The sequence below is a fragment of the Polypterus senegalus genome, chromosome 4 (assembly GCF_016835505.1).
Source record: "Polypterus senegalus isolate Bchr_013 chromosome 4, ASM1683550v1, whole genome shotgun sequence".
NCBI lineage: Eukaryota > Metazoa > Chordata > Cladistia > Polypteriformes > Polypteridae > Polypterus > Polypterus senegalus.
In genome coordinates, this window is record NC_053157.1 from 24,952,246 (window position 1) to 24,973,955 (window position 21,710).

The 21,710-nt window shown below is 34.9% G+C and overlaps 1 protein-coding gene across 1 annotated transcript in view; it reads left to right on the forward strand.

The window, feature by feature from the left end:
- Positions 1-21,710, forward strand: part of mtrex (Mtr4 exosome RNA helicase) — a 105,150-nt gene that overhangs the window by 57,436 nt on the left and 26,004 nt on the right. The window contains exons 18-23 of the mRNA XM_039750352.1: positions 2,996-3,064; positions 3,507-3,635; positions 12,470-12,580; positions 18,140-18,328; positions 18,656-18,819; positions 20,046-20,151. Of these exons, the coding sequence (XP_039606286.1) occupies positions 2,996-3,064; positions 3,507-3,635; positions 12,470-12,580; positions 18,140-18,328; positions 18,656-18,819; positions 20,046-20,151 (768 nt within the window). The remainder of the gene's footprint in view (positions 1-2,995; positions 3,065-3,506; positions 3,636-12,469; positions 12,581-18,139; positions 18,329-18,655; positions 18,820-20,045; positions 20,152-21,710) is intronic.

Genomic DNA, 21,710 nt, shown 5'->3' on the forward strand with positions numbered 1-21,710 from the left:
TTCAAAACTGTCCCTGCTAAACTTTTTGCTTACATTATAATATATACAGTATGTATAGAGGGGTATTATTCAAAAGCAAGGAGAGGTACAGATATTCTTATACTGAATTAAATCTCCTTCTATTAAAACTTGCTTATTTTTAATCTGTAATAATCTTGTAGCGCTTCTTCTTTAAGTGTGTTTTTAAATAATTACTTAATTTGAGAATTTTTTTTTTTTTTTTTGTTCTTATTTAAACATTTTCCATGCTTTGAAAGCCACACTTTGTTTTATAATGTAAATGATACCGGGGCCTTATTTTATAATACTTGCATACACACACAAAGGGCTTTAAAATCTCTGTACTCAACTTTCCACACAAACGTCAGGATTTATAAAAGGAAATTTAAAATGAAAACTTGCGTATATTTACTGTAACTCTGACCCATGTGAATGTGAAATTTCAGTGAAACTGAGGAATTACAACACCCTTGATCAGGCAGGGAAATGCGGTCAAACCAGCTAAATGATGAATCGCATAATATATGTTGACCTGGCAAATACATTACACATCAAATTGATGAATATGATATACAGAGTTTTTTTTATTTCCCTTTTAAAAGGATCAATGCTACATATTTACACTGAAGAAATTATTTGGTCCTCCCTGCGTGGAGTTTCAATGTTCTCCCCGTGTCTGTGTGGGTTTTCTACAGTGGACTGGCACCCTGCCCGGGGTTTCTTTTCTGCCTTGCACCCTGTGTTGGCTGGGATTGGCTCCAGCAGACCCCTGTGACCCTGTAGTTAGGGTATAGCGGGTGGGATAATGGATGGATAGATGAAGACTCACTAATGTGCTTGTCTTGCCGTGTTGTATGTATGTTATCATCCAGTTGATGCTCAGAACCGACCAACTGTATTTAATTTGAAAAGTAACAGGGGCAAGTTGGTGGCTCAAACATAAAGAATGCTGGCAGTCCCCTCCAGTTCGCCTTCATTTTTTATTTATTTATTTATTTATTTTTAATTGTTTGAGAAAAACATAATTAAAAAAACACAACGTTAAAAATAAATTAAGAAACAAAGACTCAGTATGTCCTTGTGTTGCGGTTTTGTATGTATGTTATCATCAGTTGACGCTTGGAACCAGACAACTCTATTTAATTTAATTAGCAACACGGTCACGGTGCTGCTCAAAAATAAAGAATGCTGGCAGTTGTCTGCTATATACTAACTGTGTAAGCCCGTGCTGTTAAAAGCATGGGTTCCTAGAAAGTATTTAAATCTACTCTGGCCATCTCTCTGCTAGAAGGATTCATGTTGCCGAAGTGCTTACATCATTTTGTGCATTAGCAGCTAAGCAACTGTCTTTCTTAGGAGGTTTCCTTTTGCCGGTGTGCTGGCCTCGCTTATGTATCCTCAGAGCTGGAGCCCTCACCCCGACTCTGCATCTCACTTCCAGGCCGGACAGACACACACACTTGCCACGCGTAGAACTCTATTTAATTTCAAAAGCAACAGGGGCGCGGTGACATTCAAACATAAAGAATGCTGGCAGTCGCCTCCAGTTCACCCTCTGGTGGTCGTTCCGAGTGTCAACTGGATGATAACATGCATACAAGACCTCATTATCACCCCCCACCCTACCCAGAAGCGGGTGGGTTAAGGCTGATTTCACCCTACAGTATTTTTAGTCGACCAATGAGGAACATGTGTACCAAGTTTCATGAAATTCGCTCCAGCCATTCGGACGTGATGCTAGAACATACATACACACATTGACTTATACATAGATTTTTATTATTATTTTTATGTATGTATATGTTGATTTATAACCTATACATTTATTCTCTTTCTTTAGCTCATGTTGATGTTGACTAGGGTGCCTACATTTTTTTTTGTGCTTTTTTTCTTGTCTTAAATGTATTTTTATATCCTTTTGCATACACAGCTCTGCACATATATATATATATATATATATATATATATATATATATATATATATATATATATATATATATATATATATATATATATATATATATATATATATATATATATATATATATATATATATATATATATATATATATATATATATATGAAATTTTTTCGAAGTTCATACCGAAAGATTTTCTCCTAACGTAATATTAGCATTTTGGTGCCCTCATTAAAATATCCATCCATCATCCAACCCGCTATATCCCAACAACATTAAAGTATGAGTGAAGTAAATGAGAATGAAGATTTTTTTTTTTTGTTAACCATAAGTTGTAATAGATGATTAATGCACAAGACATCTAAGATGTGACTGGCAAACCTAGTGTCTTCATTGACTTGGGTCAGTCTGTGATTCATTTATTTTGGGGCAGAATAGCTTTGACAGATGTGATGGATGCTGTAAATGGTGGCTGGCTTGTTGATAAAGTAACTGGCTGAACCCTTAGTGTTTTGTGTGGCCTGTACCATTCATTGTAACAGCAGTCATGTCATTACATATGCCAGGTGATAGTGGCTACCTGATCAGATGATGGTGCCTTTCCTGAACCCCCAGAGTGCAGAGGAGAGGCTCTATAAAGCTGCAGTGATCTTGCATTCTCAATTATGGAGCACAACCAGATACCTTGAATGCAGGTTGCAGGGTCTTGACGTGTCAGGAGAGAGAAGCTGCTCTACCAGGCAAAAATGTTTGGCAGCATCGTAATTATTACATAAGTATGAGGTTGATTAACATACTCTATATATGGCATATTTACAAGGTGACTGTGATTGAGAAATGATAAATTGCATAGAAATGTGCATAAACCAGGTTTGGTGTACACTTTATTTCTTGATTTTTTTTTTTTTTTTCTTTTTCATTTTTTTGTCATGCGCATATTTTCACACTTTAATCCATGCAAGTTTTATAAATGATGCCCCTGATCTTTTAAGTTTATGTATTGCAGTAGTCCTACTGTTTCACTGTGAACTTTGTAGACTGTGGTCTGATTTCTTCTGTGTTTAAATTCTAATTTAGGTAAAAAAAGATGAAGATGACTTTGGTTGGGGAGTAGTTGTTAACTTTTCAAAAAAGTCAAATGTCAAGGTAAATGTTTTAAATGTATTGAATTATGTACATTTCTGTTCATATTTGTTTAGCTTTGTAGACTATATAACTTTCCAAATTCTAGTCTACTCGGACAAAGTTGTGCATGTAATGGGTGTTATACATTTGTGGATTTGTTTAAAAATAAGAATTGGTCAAGAAAATTTTCTGTGTTTTCATCATCAGTTTTTTTTTTTCTCTATATGCATTTAATTTGCCTTTGTTATATTATAAAGTCAGTAATAATTATTGCTAAGTTTCACATGTAATCATCAAAGCAAAATGTATTTTTGTCAACTGTGGTGGAATATTTGTTTAAAAAAAGGCTAATACTTGATATCTCACGATTTTATATTACACATATAACTTTTGAAACAACAGGGGCTCAAAAATCCTAATGCAGAGTTTAATGTATTTTATATTTATAATATACATCACACAGGCAACCACTGGTGAATTGGACCCGTTATATGTAGTGGAAGTGCTGCTACACTGCAGCAAGGAAAGCGTGAAAAATGCTGCAACAGAGGCTGCAAAGCCTGTCAAAGCAGGGGAGAAAGGAGAGATGCAGGTTTGTCATTATTTCTGATTATTTTTATTTAAACATGTATATATGTATTGATTTATAACCTACACATTAATTCTCTCTTTAGCTCATGTTGATGTTGACTAGGGTGCCTACATTTTTGTGTGCCACTGGGCACTGAAAGTACATTTAAGACAAGAATAAAAGCACAAAAAATGACATTTTTTATATCCGTTTGCCTACACAGCTCTGCATATCTATTTTTTTAATGTTTAATTGTGTTCAAGATTTCTACATATTTTTGTTATACCAGTAAAACTTTTTTAAAGTTCATACTGAAAGATATTTTCTTCCAGTATGCACAATCAACTGGTGTTTTGCCTGCTTCTAATAGTAGTGGATTTTGTACTATCTGATATTAGGATTATGAAGACACAAATGAGCAGTGAGAGGTGAAGTGAGAATTGCTAGCAAATGCATCTGTTCAGGAACAGTAACTACTTTTGCCTCTGGAAAGAAGTCACAAACATAAGGCCTGAATGAACACTTTTCCAGACTTCAGTAGAAGACATAGCTGAGAACTGGTTGGTGCCCATCATTGCTGAAATCCAGGGCTGATTGGTAGACATTGATGATGGGTGAAACTATTAAGTTAAAGAGAACACTTTGTGTTTAGTGTTAGCAGGGGAGGTTCTTTGACTGAAAAATGCAGGCAGGCCAAAAAGGCAACCAGATGGAATTCTTATGCGAGTGGATGCATTTTAGTGTGTAGCTGTAATACTACATTTTTCTTTATGTCACTGTATCTGGACAATACTGTTATGAGTTTTATTCACATGTGCATGTTAACTGTGGCACACAGAGGCTCAGCAGTTAGAATTGCTGACCAAGCATTGGATTAGATAGCCAAAGACAACTGGAGGCTTGTGTAGTCAGCTTAAACACAGGTTAGGGTATTTCTGTCCTCTATCAGCACAAACCTTCTTTCCTTCTTGGGAGAATGAGAATCGACATGTAAGCACTATGATATTTCTGTATTTTGTGGGAGAGGAATTCAGCCCTTGTTTGGAAACGAGAAGACCAGCAAATGAAGCAAGAACCATATAAAAGGTCTGGACAGTGGCCAGACCCTTCGAGGCTGTGCCGACACAAGGTGTTGGAAACCCTCCCAGCGTGGGGACGGAGAAAATGGCTGACTGTGTTGATCCAGATTCCCACCTGGATAAAAGTCTGTTCATATGCCTCCCCGTCTGTAACCACGTAAAACGTCAGTAAATGTAAGCTAAAAGATATTTTGTCTCATGTGATTCTTGTACCGCCGTAATCACTATGGGAGGGATATCACCTTTTCTGGTATATTATGATATTGTTTAATTATTTAATAAGCCACAATATTAAAAGAACACATTTCCAAGAGAGCTAATGCCTCTGCAGGAAACAGTAGCAAGAGTGACCGTCAGAGGGCTTCTAAGAGATTTTTTGAAAACTATTTATTGACGTCCATGAGGGCATATGAGACATTGCCCAGGTTTTTTCAGGAAGGGTGTAAAAACCTTAACTTTTAGTTTGGCTTGTTGCCATAAGGTAGAATAAGCACTTTCATAAACCAAGTAGATACACAAACAGGAGATTGAGGAACATGAGCAAGTAGCAGAGATGAAAGTATTGTTTGGGATTGGTTTCTTTAAATTGAATGTGCTTATTGTATTTATAGGGGTGGATAAGATTTACATTAAAATGTTGAATGTGCTAGGTAATGCAGAGTATCTTAGTTTAAACATCTTTTTAGTGTTACTTTTTTTTGGGGGGGGGGAGTTTTTCCTTGTCTTCTCAGAGATTCAAGGCTGGGGGGGCTGTCAAGAGGCAGGGCTTGTTAAAGCCCATTGTGGCACTTCCTGTGTGATTTTGGGCTATACAAAAATAAACTGTATTGTATTGTATTACACTTAAAGTGGTAGAAGTGCCTCTGAACTGTTAAGTAAGTAGATGTTGTCATATTTAGAAAGGGAGAGACTAGAGTATATTGCAGTTAATGAAGTATCGCACTACTTGGTTTTTGTGCAGATGGTATGATGTATAAGTAAGCAGGATTTATGACTGATAGTTAAATTTTGATCCAGGAGGACCAGAGTATATTTCATCCTGTTGTGGACCGGTGAGCACAATCTTAGTCCTTGCTTAGGTATTTGTTGGCATATGTTGAGTTTGTCCATTCGGTTGGTCTGGTTCTGTAGACTTGAGAGATTTGCAACCATGTAGATATTTGTGATTTATTTTGTAGAAGTAGCTACAAGAGTATGGGTGTTTTGAGGTCCTAATTTTATATTAGTTTTTGCAGAGTATGACTTGTTTATGAAAGTAAGATAATTCCACTCTTGTTCTCTATTTGTTGGCAAAGTTTTAAATTTTGGGTAATACTTGATTTGAGGACCCTTTTTTAGGGTTGCTGCTGCTGTCTTCTTGGCTTTGTAAAACTAGGGTCTCCAGTGCACTGGAGTAGTTTGTATTTCGGATTGATGTAGTTAAGCTTGTTGTCTGGAAAGTAGGTAGGAAACAGCAGCCCAAAGTGGCAGAGTTAAATAAAGTATAAAGTCTTACCCAAAAATGACAGCAGAGGCTATTGTGAGTTTAAAAATCAAATCTGTGCAGTTTTCAAATGGTGTGATGGTAATTCAGGAACTACCTAATCCTAGTCTTTAATTTCACTGGCCAGTTTTCATCCCCATCCTCGCTTTCATGAGTTTTGTATTAATGTCTGAAAGACAGATATTGCAAGTATCAAGAATGATTTTCTTTTGTGGGGTTGCAATGCACAATAATACTATGGGACATTTGCAGAAAACGCCAAACACATCTTACTGGGAAAATATCCAGGAGCTTACCAAAGTTGCATTGCAAGGGTTATATTGCTAGGCTGTCATGGTAGTGGCTGGCGATTATTCAGAAGTGTCTGAAGGCCATTGCTTGCGATCGGTTAGCCTGTTCTGTTCATTCAGTTCAACATGTTGCCATACAAAGTCTTCCCAGGATAAGATTGATGGAAAAAGAAAAATACTGTTGTTTCATAAGGTGCTTTGACATTCTGTTTGATTTTAACTATATCCACACATTTATGGTAACATTAGAACCTGTAGCATTGATGAACCATAGAAACCTTTAGTTTGTACTTAAACACACTGCAATATTTTTTATTCCACACGATGGAGTGGAGATCTGTATGAAAAACTAACTACTGTTGCACATGTGGATGAAACATTTTGGCTGTTGCAGAAGGAGTGCTTAGACTATATTCATTTCTGATTTTTTTTTTTTTTTCCGCATATACTTTTACCAATTCTAAGCTTCAGAATACATGATTTCAGTTCTGATGTGTGCCCTCTATTCAGAGGTAACTTTATTTAAATTTGATACCAACTAAAGTTGTTTGTTAATGTTTCTACACATGTGAACATAGTGCTCTTCAGTGAATTATTGCAATGAAACCAGGTATAATGTAATTTCCAGCTCCATGGGAACAGTTGCATTCAGGCAGAATTAATGAAAAAAGCAGATAAAATATTCACAGATACACCACTGAGAGTGGCCATTTTGCACTTACCATTTGGTTTTTTTTTTTTTATTTCCTCGATTTTTTTTTTTTTCAATCTTAGATTTTTTTTTGTATTCATATCTGTAATCCCCAGTATGACGTAATAAATAATGCAGATCCTTAAAAAAAAAAAAAAAAGAAAAAGTTTACTGCAGCCAGTTTATAATTTTGTCTTTGTACATTTTCCCCTGAATGTGGCAAATTAAACACATTAGATTTTTCCTCCTCATTAGAAGACGTGTGATTTTGTCAAAGTGAACATTATTGAACCATTAGTATTGTGCCGTGACTTCTTGAGCAATACAATTTCTAACAATAACACACACTGTCTGTGACAACATCATATAGGAATTAATATTTTGGTTGCCTATTACATTTTGTTTATCCATTGAACTTTCTTTTAAAGGACATATGTACATTCTTGGTAAAGCCACTGACAGTGTTTTTGCTGTTTTGTCCGCTTCAACTGTTTACGAGACTTTATTTGCTTCATAGCTGGCTGCATTACAAATTAACAATTCATAAAAATTATGTTTTGATTAAAGTAGCATGTTTCTTATTCTACAATTTACCCAATACATTTTTCTAAAACATCCATCTCACTTGAGCAGCAAAAGCGTATACTCTGTGAAGATGCTGAAATACTGTTCTTTGGTTCCACAATTCCTGGATTTTTGTGTCACTTTTTTATCCACTTTGAAAATTCACATCTAACTACAGGTTTAATTTTTGTGTGTGTGGTTTTTTTTTTTATTCCCTTAAATGGAGTGTACCAGTTTTAGTTGATGTGTGCATCTTTTAAAAAGGCGGTTTAGCCCTACATAATATATATGTAATGTTTATATGGATTCTTTCTAATTCTTTTTTTTTTTTTCCTCGGTAAACAGCTCAGACTTGACAGATGTTTCTAAATGATATATGTTACTATTTGTGGTCTTTTAAATATTGTTCTTGGAAGCTCATGGTTTAAGAATTTCATAGGTCTTCAGCTGTTAGCTTATTTATTTTAAAGATGACTCCCAGCTGCTCAGTAATTGCTAAAACTGTACACATGTATTAAAACTTGCTATTTAAAAAGTCCTTAAAAAGGCAATCCGTGAAAAGTAATAATTAACAGTAATCTTAAGGTAATAATGAGCAAAACTTGTAATTAGATTGTTAAAATGAAACTAGTGGTAACAAACAATATTTATATGAAATAACACCACAAAATGTCTATGATAAAGCCAGTGAAGATTATTGCAGTATTAATGTACCTGTATATATTTAACTGGGTATAAAAAAGATAGGATTCAAGAGAAAAACACAACTTTAGGCTGTTAGTCAGAAAAGGAACTCTGTGACCCAGTAAATGCAATACTGGGGAGTATTAGAATAAAAATTTAACAACCTTGTTCATCAACTGGATGTTCCGAATTCTTTTTATAAATCCATTAAGCCTGTCTTTGTAGGAGGAGGTTGTTAAAATCACCTTGTTGGCTGTGTGGTTTTCACTACTTTTGATATTGTCAATTTGAGACTTGAAACAGAGTGATGTGTTTCAGTAAAATGCCATGAAATAGAATGTTTAATTGAATGAGTTCTAGTGGTGCTTTAATGTTTCACAGTACTATTTAACCATGTGAAACATTCCCTACTTATAGTAACAGGGAAGGGCGTAATAAAAGATAAATAACACCTTTAGTCTGCATGTTAAATAAACGTTCCCTTGTGAGGAAACAGGTAGTTACCCATTTTCATATGCATCCACTGTACCTTTACTAAACATACTAGTCCTGGGTATTTCTGCTACATTAATGCACTCATATGTCATAACATTACAACGGACTCCTACCCCTTATGTTCTTTTGATTTTTATTTTTTCTCAACGTATGATTTTTATTTATGAATCTTTATCCTTGTACTACTTAATATGCATATCTATTGACTGATCTAATTTTCTATATCTAAATGTATGTTAGAAATTTAAGATTGAAAATAAAAAAAATGAGCACAAAACACAGCTCAGCTGCAAGAAGCATGATCAGTGCTCATAATTGTTAAAATAGTAATAGATCACTGACATAGACACCTCTTATAAGCAATGTTTATCATCATATATTGCTCTTGACAATTTATCCCTCTTTCTTAGCCACCCAGTAACTGCAGTTAGAACATTTTACACATCTTGCTAAAACAGTGCCTCACCCTGGATTAGCAGAGTATGTAAAAAAAATGAATGTGAGAAAAGAAAATATTTTCCTTAAATATTGCATTTGTTTTCTCACTTACTAGAGTTACTATATATGGAAAGCCAAGTAAATACACTTTCTATTCTCTATTATATATCAGGATAAACTAAGAGTAGTAATCTGAATATCCAGTCTTAAAATACTATACATTTATGGTCAGATCACAAATAACACAGCAGATTTTACTTCCATATATCTAAGAAAGTAGTAAAGGTTATTGTTCAGTTTATGGTTAAGAAGTACTTCTAGCTCTGTAGAAAACTATACCATTAAAGTTTGGTCTGATGTGTTCAAAAATGTTCACTAAGGACAATATATATATATTTGCATTATTCTTTAAAAATCTATTGTTCCTGTTTGCTTTACTGTAAAAAGTAATAAGGCCATATACAAGCAATTTAAAGACCTTCTCTGTACTGTGAAGAATTATTTGCAAACAGAGATCATTCAGGCTTGTTTTCAGTCTTCTGAGTTTCAGGTGTCCCGGAAAATTCAGCTAAAGGTCAAACCAGCAAGAACTACAAAGATACCCAAAAGCTGCAGGCCTCTGTCAGCATTATAAATATTATAGTTCTTGACTCAGCCATCAGATAAACAATAAACAAATCTAGCTTTTATGCAGTGTTGGCCAAACTGAAGTTTCTTTGTAACAGATCTTTAAAAGTATATTGAGAGCAGGTGTTAAACCTTCCCTTACCCTAAGGGAACTATACCTCTTTGTTTTTGAGCACACACGATTCTATAGGGATGTCCAGCAGAGTTCCACAACATTGTTCTCTGTTTGGATGAGATCAAAGTAGTGAAGTTTGCTATGCACAAAACATTGTTTGAAAAAAATCAAAAGTAATGTACAACCCCAGTTTTAAAAAAAGTTGGGACACAGTAAAATTTAAATAAAAACAGAATGCAATGATTTCAAATTTTATAAACCCAGATTTTGCTCCCAATAGAAAATAGAAAACATTTCAAATGTTTATCCTGAGAAATGGCAGCAACACCCCTAAAAAACGTTGGGACAGAGCCATGTTTACCTCTGTGTAGCATCTCTTCTTTTAACAACAGTCTGTAAAAATCTGGGAACTGAGGAGAGACCAGTTGCTGGGCTTTTGGGAGAGAAATGTTGTCCCATTCTTTTCTGATATAGGATTCTATCTGCTCAACAGTCTTGGGTCGTCTTTGTCGCATATTTAGTTTCATGAAGCGGCAAATGTTTTCAGATGGTGAAAGGTCTGGACTGTAGGCAGTCTAGCTCATCATCGGACTCTTCTACTAAGAAGCCATGCTGTTGTAATAGATGTAGTTTAGCATTGTCTCCCTGCAATATGCAATGCCTTCCCTTGATGCTCATCTGGATTGGAGCATTTGTTGCATTAAAACCTGTATATACCTTTCAGCATTGATTGTACCTTTCCAGATGTGCAAGCTGCTAGTTCCGTAGACAGTAATGCACCCCCATAGTATCAGAAATGCAGGCTTTTGAACTGAGCACTGATAACCAGTTGGATGTACCCTCTTTAGTCAGGAGGATGTGGTGTCCATGTTTTCCAAAAAGAATTTCAAATTATGGTTCATCTGACCACAGAACAGTTTTCAACTTTGCCTCAGTCCATTTTAAATTGGCTTTGGTCCAGAGAAGACAGCGGAGTTTCTGGATCGTGTTCACGTATTGCTGCTTCTTTGTATGATATAGATTTAGCTTGCATTTGTGAATGGCATGGCAAATACAGAAAATGATTTCTGGAAGTGTTCCTGAACACATGCAATGATTTCCATGACAGAATCATGCCTGTTTTTAGTGCAGTGCCACTTGAAGACCCAGAGATCACAGGCATCCAATACTGACCTTTGGCCTTGTCCCTTGTGTACAGAGATTTCTCAGTGTTCTTGGAATCTGTTGATGCTATTATGTACTGTACTATGGATGATGAGATATTCAAAGTCTTTGCAATTTTATGTTGAGGAATATTATTATGAAATTGTTCCACAATTTGTAAACCACTTTTTGCAGGTTAGTGAACCTCTGCCTATCTTCACTTTGGAGAGACACTGCCTCTCTAAGTCTGAAGTTGTATTTCACGCGACGCATGCTGCAGCGGACGCTCCTGCTACGCAAGCGTTGTAGTGTTCATACTTTACGTAAATCTGGAGGAATCCACCAGGTGGCAGTGCTTAATATTTTCTTGGTGAGAACATGTTCGGCTTCTCTGTGTTGTGTATTGCCTAGAACACTCATTAAATTCTGATAACACCTTACCGCAATATCTCTGAAAATTATGTTTATTGATTAAATCCATCAATCCAGGGATGTGTCCATTCCAGCAAGCATTGGGCACGAGTAAGAAACAATCCCTGAACGAGGCCTCAGCTCATCGCAAGGTGAATACAAGCACTTGCATACACTAGTGTCATTATTAGATGCGTTTTTTTTTTTTTAATATACAATCAAGTTACTGACCTGTGGCTAGTTAACCTTTATTAGTTTAGTACTACTTTTCCAGCCTTTTGTTGCCTCCATCCCAACCTTTTGGGGACATGTTGCTGCCATCAAATTCCAAATGAGCTAATATTTTTCATGAAATAATAAAATGTCACACTTTCAACATTTGATATATTTTCCACACTCTATTGGGAATAAAATATGGGTTTTTAAGATTTGCAAATCATTACATTCTGTTTTTGAAATTTTTACACAGCATCCCAGCTTTTTTGGAATTGGGAATGTATAACCACAAACATTTATCATAGGATGATGATGATTTGGAATTCATTTGCACAGTGATGTGAGCAACTCGCATTGAGACACAGAAATACAGTTTTAAAATAATCTCATTGAAAATAGTATAGATGTGTCCAGAGAAAGCAGATTCTTTAGTAACCATTCCTCATCTGTGGCAATATTTTTCTATCAAAAATTTTAAAAAATGAAATCAAATTTTGACAATTTTAGTCTATATTTTATCAGCTTGAAATCTATCCTTTTAAACCCATATCTCAGTTTGTGTTTTTTTTTTTTTTTCTTTCAGTTACATTATTTTTTTTTTTTCTTATTGTCTTAACAGGTGGTCCCAGTTATGCTACATTTGCTCAGTGCAATCAGCTCTGTCAGATTATATATTCCCAAAGACCTGCGACCTTTTGACAACAGGCAAAGTGTTCTTAAATCCATTCAGGTAACAGTTTTGCAATTTTGAATCTGTTACTTAATTTATAAATTGAAAACTTATTTTGGTTAATACATTGCTTAATATTTTTTTTTTACATCAAGAAATGGTGTATTTTAACTATTTTGAGGTTTTTCATTTAAAAAAAAAAATTCTCAAAGCATGTAAGCATACAACTAATGAATGTCTCAAACGTATAGATACCTAACCAACTGTGTACATTTGTAAGTCATAATGTTTGCCATATTTTTTACACAAGTGATGGTTTTTATGTCTTTTGCTGCTACAATCTGTATGTAATAGTCTAGCTTGTACTCGGTAAAAAAAAAAAACGTACAGAAGTCTTGGTTACACAACATGGTTTTAATATACAGGGAGTTGCTAGTTACAGTTGCATAAGTCCATGTCAAATCATCATACTTTTGGACCTCATTGCCACAGATTTTAATGAAACCTGGCATGCGGAGTTGGTCATATGAGTAACCCATGGACCTGAAATTGCACATGGATTAATGCAGAGTGGTGCATTGGCATTTATTAGCCACTTTGAAATGAGCCCTTTTCACCTTAGCCATTTTAACATGAAATAGTATGGCAAAGCATTACGTATTACTCGTGACGTTAATGAATGTTCTAATCAATTTCAATGTAGCATAATTGGAACCTTAAGTAATGTCATTACATACACCTGTTCTTGCAATACTATTTCATGTAAATATGGCTGCTATGAAAAAGGCCCATTAGTGATATGAAGCCATGTGATGCCACCTATAAGTAATGATAACTCATCATTGACTCAAAGACCAAATTTTATGGAAATGTTAATGATATTATAAGCTAGCTTTGGTTTAAAATAAATAAATAAATAAATAAAGTATAGGTTTTTTCCACTATTAAATTTTTATTATCACTCATAACCTGGTAATTTTTCATTTTTGGGATAGCATAGTATATGCAAAATATAGAGTTTCAAAGGAGATTCAAAACAATATAGGAACCATTTCTGGTTCCTTATACTTGGTGAGATCTAGCCAGTCAAAGTCATAATTCCCTCGGCCCCCAATAAGTTCAAACTTTGTCAGCTTAAATCTCCCTTAATATTGATTCAAGACGTGTGCAATTTCAGTTCCATGGGTTACTCATATGACCAAATCAGCATGTCAAGTTTTGTTAAAATCTGTGATGATATGGTCAGAAAGTGTGATGATTTGACGACATTGAATTACCCTAAATGTAATCTCTGTTAAGGTTACCGTCACATCCTTAATGAGCATTCTTTTTTGCCCAGTGATCATTCTTAGGACGTCATCCAAATATTTACAGTATCCTCTTTTTCATAACGGTCTTAACAATGTCATGTGATATATGTGACATACTATCTTTGAAAACTGTGATTATTACTTTGTAGGAATAAGGTCCTGTAGACCTTTTGTTAGTTCCTTGTTATCTCTGTATTTCTCGACCAAGGAAGAGTTTCTTCCAAAGCAGCTGATTTTATTTAAAATGAATGAGATTTACTTTGATATCTGGTAAATGCAAATGCTTCATTTGTTTTGTGATTGGTTAAATCTGGACTCAATAGCAACCCCATTTATAAAGGCCGTGCACAATCATTCAACCAAAAATTTTTTTTTTTTTTTTTTATTCTTCTTCTGAAAAGTATTCCTCTCTAACTGTTGCTTACTAGATCTGACTAAACCTGAAAATGTTATGGCAGGATTTGTCTTAATTTTAGCTTTTACTGAAATCGCATGTTTTGTGGATGGAATGTAAATGTTGGTTATTTATGATGTTCTGATGCCTTAAAATACATATAGATAGTGTGTCATAAAAGGACACCCTTGTATAAAAGAAATGAATAGGTTATTGTGAAAATGCATTGTGTGAAACCTGCGTTTTATTTATAGACACTAATAATTCTTTAATGAATAAAATATTCTCTGAACTGCACAAAGTTCAGTGTGCTCTATAGTGAAGATATTAATAAGCAATAGTTTTGTCCTAATAGGTAATTTGAATAGAACATTGTTAGAAATAAATGTACTTCCTAAAACTTAATATTAATTGCTTGTAAAAGTAGCTGCATATTGTTGAAAATTTTACTTCATTTTGGGTTTTGGTAGCACATAGTGTTGCAAATTAATTTTTTACATATTCGGTCCATCAGAGAACCCCTTGAAAAAGTGAAATTTGTGAATATCAAATTATGTACTTTGTCTGATGTCCCATGCCTACAGCCATGGGACCAACCTCCTTCCGGGACTTTGGATTGTTATGACAAATATGGACTAGGTCAAGTGAGCAGACAAGTATTCCTTAATTCTTTATTATATAATAAAACTCTGAACATTACAATATATATAAAAATCCTTGGGTGCAAATCAATAAGTCCTATAAAAATATTTAAAATCACAAATGTCAAGAGGTAGACTCCTTTAGTTTCCTTTCTCTCTCCATCTTCGTCAGGATATTGGGATTCTGAAGTATGCAGCCTACTTAATCCTGGTCTACCATGCAAACTCAGACTGCCATCTCAGCCATTAACCCACTGTCCCATGAGCTTCAATCACAGCTGGTCTTTACAGCTCTCTTGGGGTGTCTTGCTCTGCGCTCATATGCAGTCATGCCTTGATCCCCTGGCCTTCAGCAGGCTCTTTTGGCCTATCTCCATGTGTGCTTGATCATGGCCTTGTCACAAAACCTCTGCCACAACCCTTGGTCCTGTTTCCTTTATATAAATCAATAGGCCCAATACTCCCAATCCCATCCCACACCATCACCCCCAACTACCTTCCGTTTTCATTAGTTTCAATTTCTAAACCCCCTAGCACAGACCTACCCTCTCTTTTATCCTGTGGAAACTCCAGCTGACACTTGTCAGTTACATGTTTCACCTTCATAATAAAGTAAATATAGGAGATCAAACGTGTTCACTTGCAAGCCGCTCGTCTGCTCTTATGCCACCATGCTGGGCTAAAAACTTAAAAGAAATTAAAAAAAAAATAGCCATTTAAAACACAGACATTGTTTAGCATTACTTTTTACCATTATAGGTTTAATTACATGAATAATGGCCCAAGTCACAGTGTGAAACTTGTTTGTTTTCTCTGGGCACTCCAGTTTCCTGCACTTCACAAAAGAGGTGCACATTATATTAATTGCCAATTACGAGTTTGCTCTGTGTGACTGTGAGTGCTCTTTGGACTGGTGTCACAGCCTTGGATATTTCTTGTTTTGTGCCCAATTGCTACCAACGGCAGGTACCGTGCTGGGCCGTTATTTTCTCCTATTTAGCCAAGACCGTTAAGGTTATTAGCACAAGTCTTTATCAGGTTATAATGAATGTTAACAAAAATAACACATTTTTGCTTGTTTTCTGTATTTTGCACCTGCATATGTAATTATTAGGTGTTTCTTAACACAATATTGACTGCCAAGTTAGATAAATCAATACATGTGAAGTCAACACAATATTTAAAGTAGTTTATGCAGTATATTGGAACTTGTATGTGCAGTTTGGAGGGAATGTAGGCAGCACTTTTTTTTTAAAGGGTCTTAAGCACAGCACCACCACAGATGTACCTGGAACAGGGAAGCAGAGTCTTCACTGTATCGAGAACAAGAGGACAACACTGAAAAGTCCCATCAAAAGCAGTCCTGTAGTTCATAACCAGCAGTTGATTAAAGGGGATATTAAGACCTGACATTACCTTTTATGGAATAACACAGGCTTTCATCCTTGTCAGATAATGGCCTCTTTTCTGACAGAGACTCTGAGTACAAACTTTTCCCCATAGTCCATCCGTATGTTGAATAAATAAAGTGTCTAGAATTACATGATATACTATTGTTAACTCTCTTAAATTAAGTTTTATATATATATACTGTAGTTTATATTTTAGTTATTATTTATAACATTTATAATTCTGTTAATTTTTGAATATTTATATAAAGTTGTTAAACAATTTACTGTATATATAAGTTGTATGTGACAAATAAAATTTTATTTCATTTTTATCTAAACACTGAGTTTAATGGTGGCACAAGAGGCATGATAAAATGCTAAACTCATTCTAATTCGTCATGGGTAGAGTATGGCAGTTGTCAATGCATCCTAGTTTGATTTCAGTCAATGGGAGAGAAGAAGATGTTTATTTATTGAACACAAAGATGTGACACCAACTTTTGCAAGCTGATCCCTTTTCCTGCTAATTCATGCCTGGGTATGTGGTATATAGCACAAGTCTATAGATCCATTTTACTTGGTAATTGACAATGTAGTGCTGGTGGCACAGCAGTGTTATGATGTGTAATATTGGGATAATAGTAGAGCAGTGTTCACATTGTGACAGTAATGTACTGATCTGCGAATGGACAGGCTATGCTTTGTGCCAAAAAAAATCTAGCAAAGTCCTAGAACAGTTGCAAGAACATATTGGCAAAATCGTTTTTAAGCAGTAGACTTCCTTAGACGTTAAATTTCCATTCAACTGTTCATCATGAGAATAGTTAACAGACATATACTAGTTTTCCACATCTGACAGAATTCTAAGAGTTAGCAGAGTTTCATAGTTAACATATTGTGGTGTAGATGAATTGGAATCATGACGTGAAGTACTGCAGTGGGCTGGAGACCTGCCCAGGGTTTGTTTCCTGCTTTGTGCCCTGTGCTGGCTGGGATTGGCTCTGGCAGACCCCTGTGACCCTGTAGTTAGGATATAGTGGGTTGGATAATAGTTGGATGGATGGATATGAAGTACATCCGAGTTAGGATATCCACTTACATTTCATTCAGGCTTTCTGCATGTGAGTTGGACACTGCAGAATCCAACCTTGTGCTAGAAGATATAGAATAGCTCAGAGAATATCTGTGAAATGTGAACAGTCAAAATAAGCAAATACAATTACAACAAAAATAATTTCCAAAGACATAGTTTTGAAAAAGTTCAAAAAATAAAGTAGCTTAACGCTAGTAGGTATAGCAGAAAACAAGTTAATAATTTAAAGCCAAGTACAAAGCATCTACTAGTATTTATTTATTTATTTATTTATTTATTTTTGTCTCTGTAAAGGGGCTTAGTTTGATGGCACAGTTGCAGCAGGATTTTGATAGATTTGTTGTGTAATACTTATTCTGATCACTGTTCTAGTACCACCAGACAAATTCTGTTGCTGACACTAGAAAGGTCTCAACCAGCTTCATGAAGTTCCCCACATTTCGTAAACATAATATAGCATCAGGTACAAAGTGTTGCTTGCACAAATAATCAAACACATTTAAATTTACACTTTAAAATGTTTAATGTAAAAGTTTTACATATACTATAATTTTAAGTTTTGTATCCCATAGTCAACGTCTTGTCATTTTAGTTCTCCTGTTTTTTCATGACACAACTTAAGTCACATGCAGCTATATTTATTTTTATACTTCAATATTGAAACCTGAATTTAACACCAGAAGGTGTGAAAGTATATAATTTTATAAAGTGTTAGGTTTTTGACTTTTTATAAAGTACATTTTTATCATCCTCTGCTTACTTAAAAGCTTTTTCCTACTGTCTTTATAAGGAAGTCCACAAACGTTTTCCAGACGGAGTTCCACTGCTTGATCCAATTGATGATATGGGAATTAAGGACCAAGGCCTAAAGAAAGTAATTCAAAAAGTGGAAGCATTTGAACACAGAATGTATTCTCATTCTCTACATAATGATCCAAATCTTGAATCAGTATACAATCTCTGTGAAAAGAAAGCCCAGGTAAATGAGGCATTTTAAGCATTTTAGAAAATTTAAAGGAAATACTGTTAATTTAAAATCAGTAATGTCAAGGAAATGCTGTTGATGGTTTATTAGGGTACGTTGTTTTGTACTTAAGCTGGTAGGTGCTGGTATAACTAAGTTATTCAAATTTCTACCTTGGGATAATAATTGTTTACCACCTTAGTAGGGAGGTTTGTACTCAAACTCATACATTTTCAAACTAAGTTGCAGTTGTGTTCTTAATGAACATTTCACATGCTGTGATCCTCAAGTAAAAACATTAAAACTTGTTTTGTGTATGTTAAAGTTGTATGTTTGTTTTAGATTGCAGGAGATATAAAGGCTGCAAAGCGGGAACTGAAGAAAGCCCGGACTGTTTTGCAAATGGATGAGCTCAAATGTCGAAAAAGAGTTCTTAGAAGATTAGGCTTTGCAACTTCTTTAGATGTCATTGAAATGAAGGGGAGAGTTGCCTGTGAAATAAGCAGGTCTTTTTATTTTCTTTATATGAATATATTCTATAAGTTCTTAAGTGTCAAGTCCTAAATTCCTTGTGTTCTTTTTCCATTTGTTTCAATACAGGTTGATACTTAATCATTTTGTAAATCACTTTATTTTTGCCTTGTGGCAATGAAATAAATATTTGGTACACATAAGAACATTTAATATATAAATTTTATATTTTAATAGTCATGTCTAGTTCATTAGTTAATGTGCTTGTTAAACACACTGCCAGAGTAAGGTATAGTTTGTTCCCCCCTTTGCAGAGTAATATTTTTATTTGATTTTTGGTGTACAGCCATTGTACACCGCCCCTGGAGCATTTTTCAGGTTAATAATGTGTGGCTGTTGTAGACATTAAAGTGTATCATCTTAATCAAAGTACTTCATTGAATTTGGCTTATCCTAAGCTATATAGTATAGTTCACTCTTTCATTGTGATATTTTGTGTAGTTTTATTCTGTTCTATTAATATCATCAATAGAATTAATAAAATGCAACTTTCTAGAAAAATTGTTATAAAATTTTATGTAGCAATTAAAAGTGAATGTTTTGTGATGCTGCCACCTTGTTCAACAGTTGTGGCAGAATATTACAATCACATTGCTTTTATTTTCCAATGTATTATTCATCTTCCCCTGTTTTGTCTTAAAGAAAAAAACTGCCATTTTGTGAAACGCATGTTCAGTTTTTTTTTTTTTTCCCCCATACCTCCTCTCCTTCTTGGTTGTGATTGATATTAATTACTGACCAACTGGGCCATGTTAATTTCATACCAAATGTAAGGTAATTGTTTGACAGGCATATGTCTATTTGTTAAAGTAAAATGTACTTCATTTATAAAGTACCTTGATATAATGTATCTGTATTAAACTTAAATATCAGTAAAAACTACGTCATAGCCTCCGTCAATGATCTCAGGTTTCAAACTTCCTCTTGGAAATATATACAAAGTATTATATGTGTTAATGATTATGTTAGACTGAATATCTAAACGATAGTAGATTAGTTTGCGAGTGTGCCTTACGGTAGGGTGGTGTCCCTTTACAGTTGACTCCTGCATTTTGCTTGGTGCCGTTGGCATAGTTTCAGAGTTCTCAAAAACTACCACCCCAGGTGGTCTTGCAGGAACAAAAAATGCATGAATTATTGAAAGTCATTAATTAAAATGTGTTTTTTAACTAATGTAGCTTTGTCATATTTACTATTTTAGTGCCGATGAGTTGCTTCTAACTGAGATGGTATTCAATGGACTTTTCAATGACCTTACTTCAGAACAAGCAACTGCTTTACTCAGCTGTTTTGTATTTCAGGAAAATGTAAGATAAAATTTTGATTTTATTACCCGACTTTCCTGTTATTAAGGTTTTAAAACTGAACACTTATAAAATGTTTTTTGAGTTGTACCTTGACAGTTTAGCAAAAATACTCTGCTTAAATCCAGAACAAGACATTATTGTGTCTTTTTTAATTTGGAAACTTTTTTTAAATGTTCTGCATGTTATTTTATTTTACTGGTAGGTTAATGAGTAAAGTGAGGTATTACTCATTCATTGATGCAGTTACAGTGATCCCTCCTCGATCGCGGGGGTTCTGGAACTCAACTTCTGGAAAGGTGAAAATCCACAAAGTAAAAACCATATGTTTTATATGGTTATTTTGATATATTTTAAGCCCTTATAAACTCTCCCACACTCATATAAACATTTCCCGCAAAGTTATACAGCATAAACCTGTTGTATTATCTTAGATATTAGGTAAGATTCTTTGAAATTATGTATGTAAACACACTGTTTATATACTACACACAAACATACTTAACATATATCATTGAGGAGTTTTATTTAATACGTAATACAATTTTAAACACATTGTAATTGATTAGGTAATATAAAAATAAAGGAAAAATCTACAACATGTAAATATAAATGAAACATAAATGTTATTTTAAAGATATCGAGCATCTCCGATATCACATATGTTATAGCCATTAGGATTGACAGGCCACCAGCAATAAATACGTACAATGCAAGAAAAATTGTGTGTACAGTTGCATTAAACGTACGTACGTGTACGAAGTATGTAGAAAATTAGTAGCTGTTCCTTTCCTTCAACATATCCAAAACTTTTACCTTTTCGGTTCCTGCCTTGTGCCCTGTGTTGGCTGGGATTGGCTCCAGCAGACCCCCGTGACCCTATTCGGATTCAGCGGGTTAGACAATGGATGGATGGATGGATGTTAGCATCTTCCATTGGCACTTGAGCATGGCATGGGAAGCAGTAGCAGGAGCAGATCGTTTTGGAGACATAACGAAGGACTTGACTATGCACAAAGATAAACACAAAAGAGCACAAAAGGTAACTCTTTACATAGCGAAACACGTTGATGCTGAATGAGCGAGACGAGATGCTGGTTAATGCAAAGCGGAATCGAATGCTGCTCCCAGTCGTTGAGCCAATCAGCACCCAGGAACTTAACCACATGCTCTGATTGGGTAGCTTCTCAGCCATCCGCCAGTAGCGTCCCTTGTATGAAATCAACTGGCCAAAACCAACTGAGGAAGCATGTACCAGAAGTAAAAAGGCCCATTGTCCGCAGAAATCCGCGAACCAGCAAAAAATCTGCAATATATATTTAGATATGCTCACATATAATATCCACGATAGAGTGAAGCCGCAAAAGTCGAAGCGCAATATAGCGAGAGATTACTGTATCTGTTTTGGCACAATGTGAAGCTCTTAATATTCTGAAATGTTTTAAATTTGTATTGGAGCTTTTATTTGGAAATCATTCACAAAATGATGTCATCGGTATATGCTGTAAAAAATAGCATATAAACAGTCATTTTTTTCCCCTAAATTTTAACTACATGTTCAT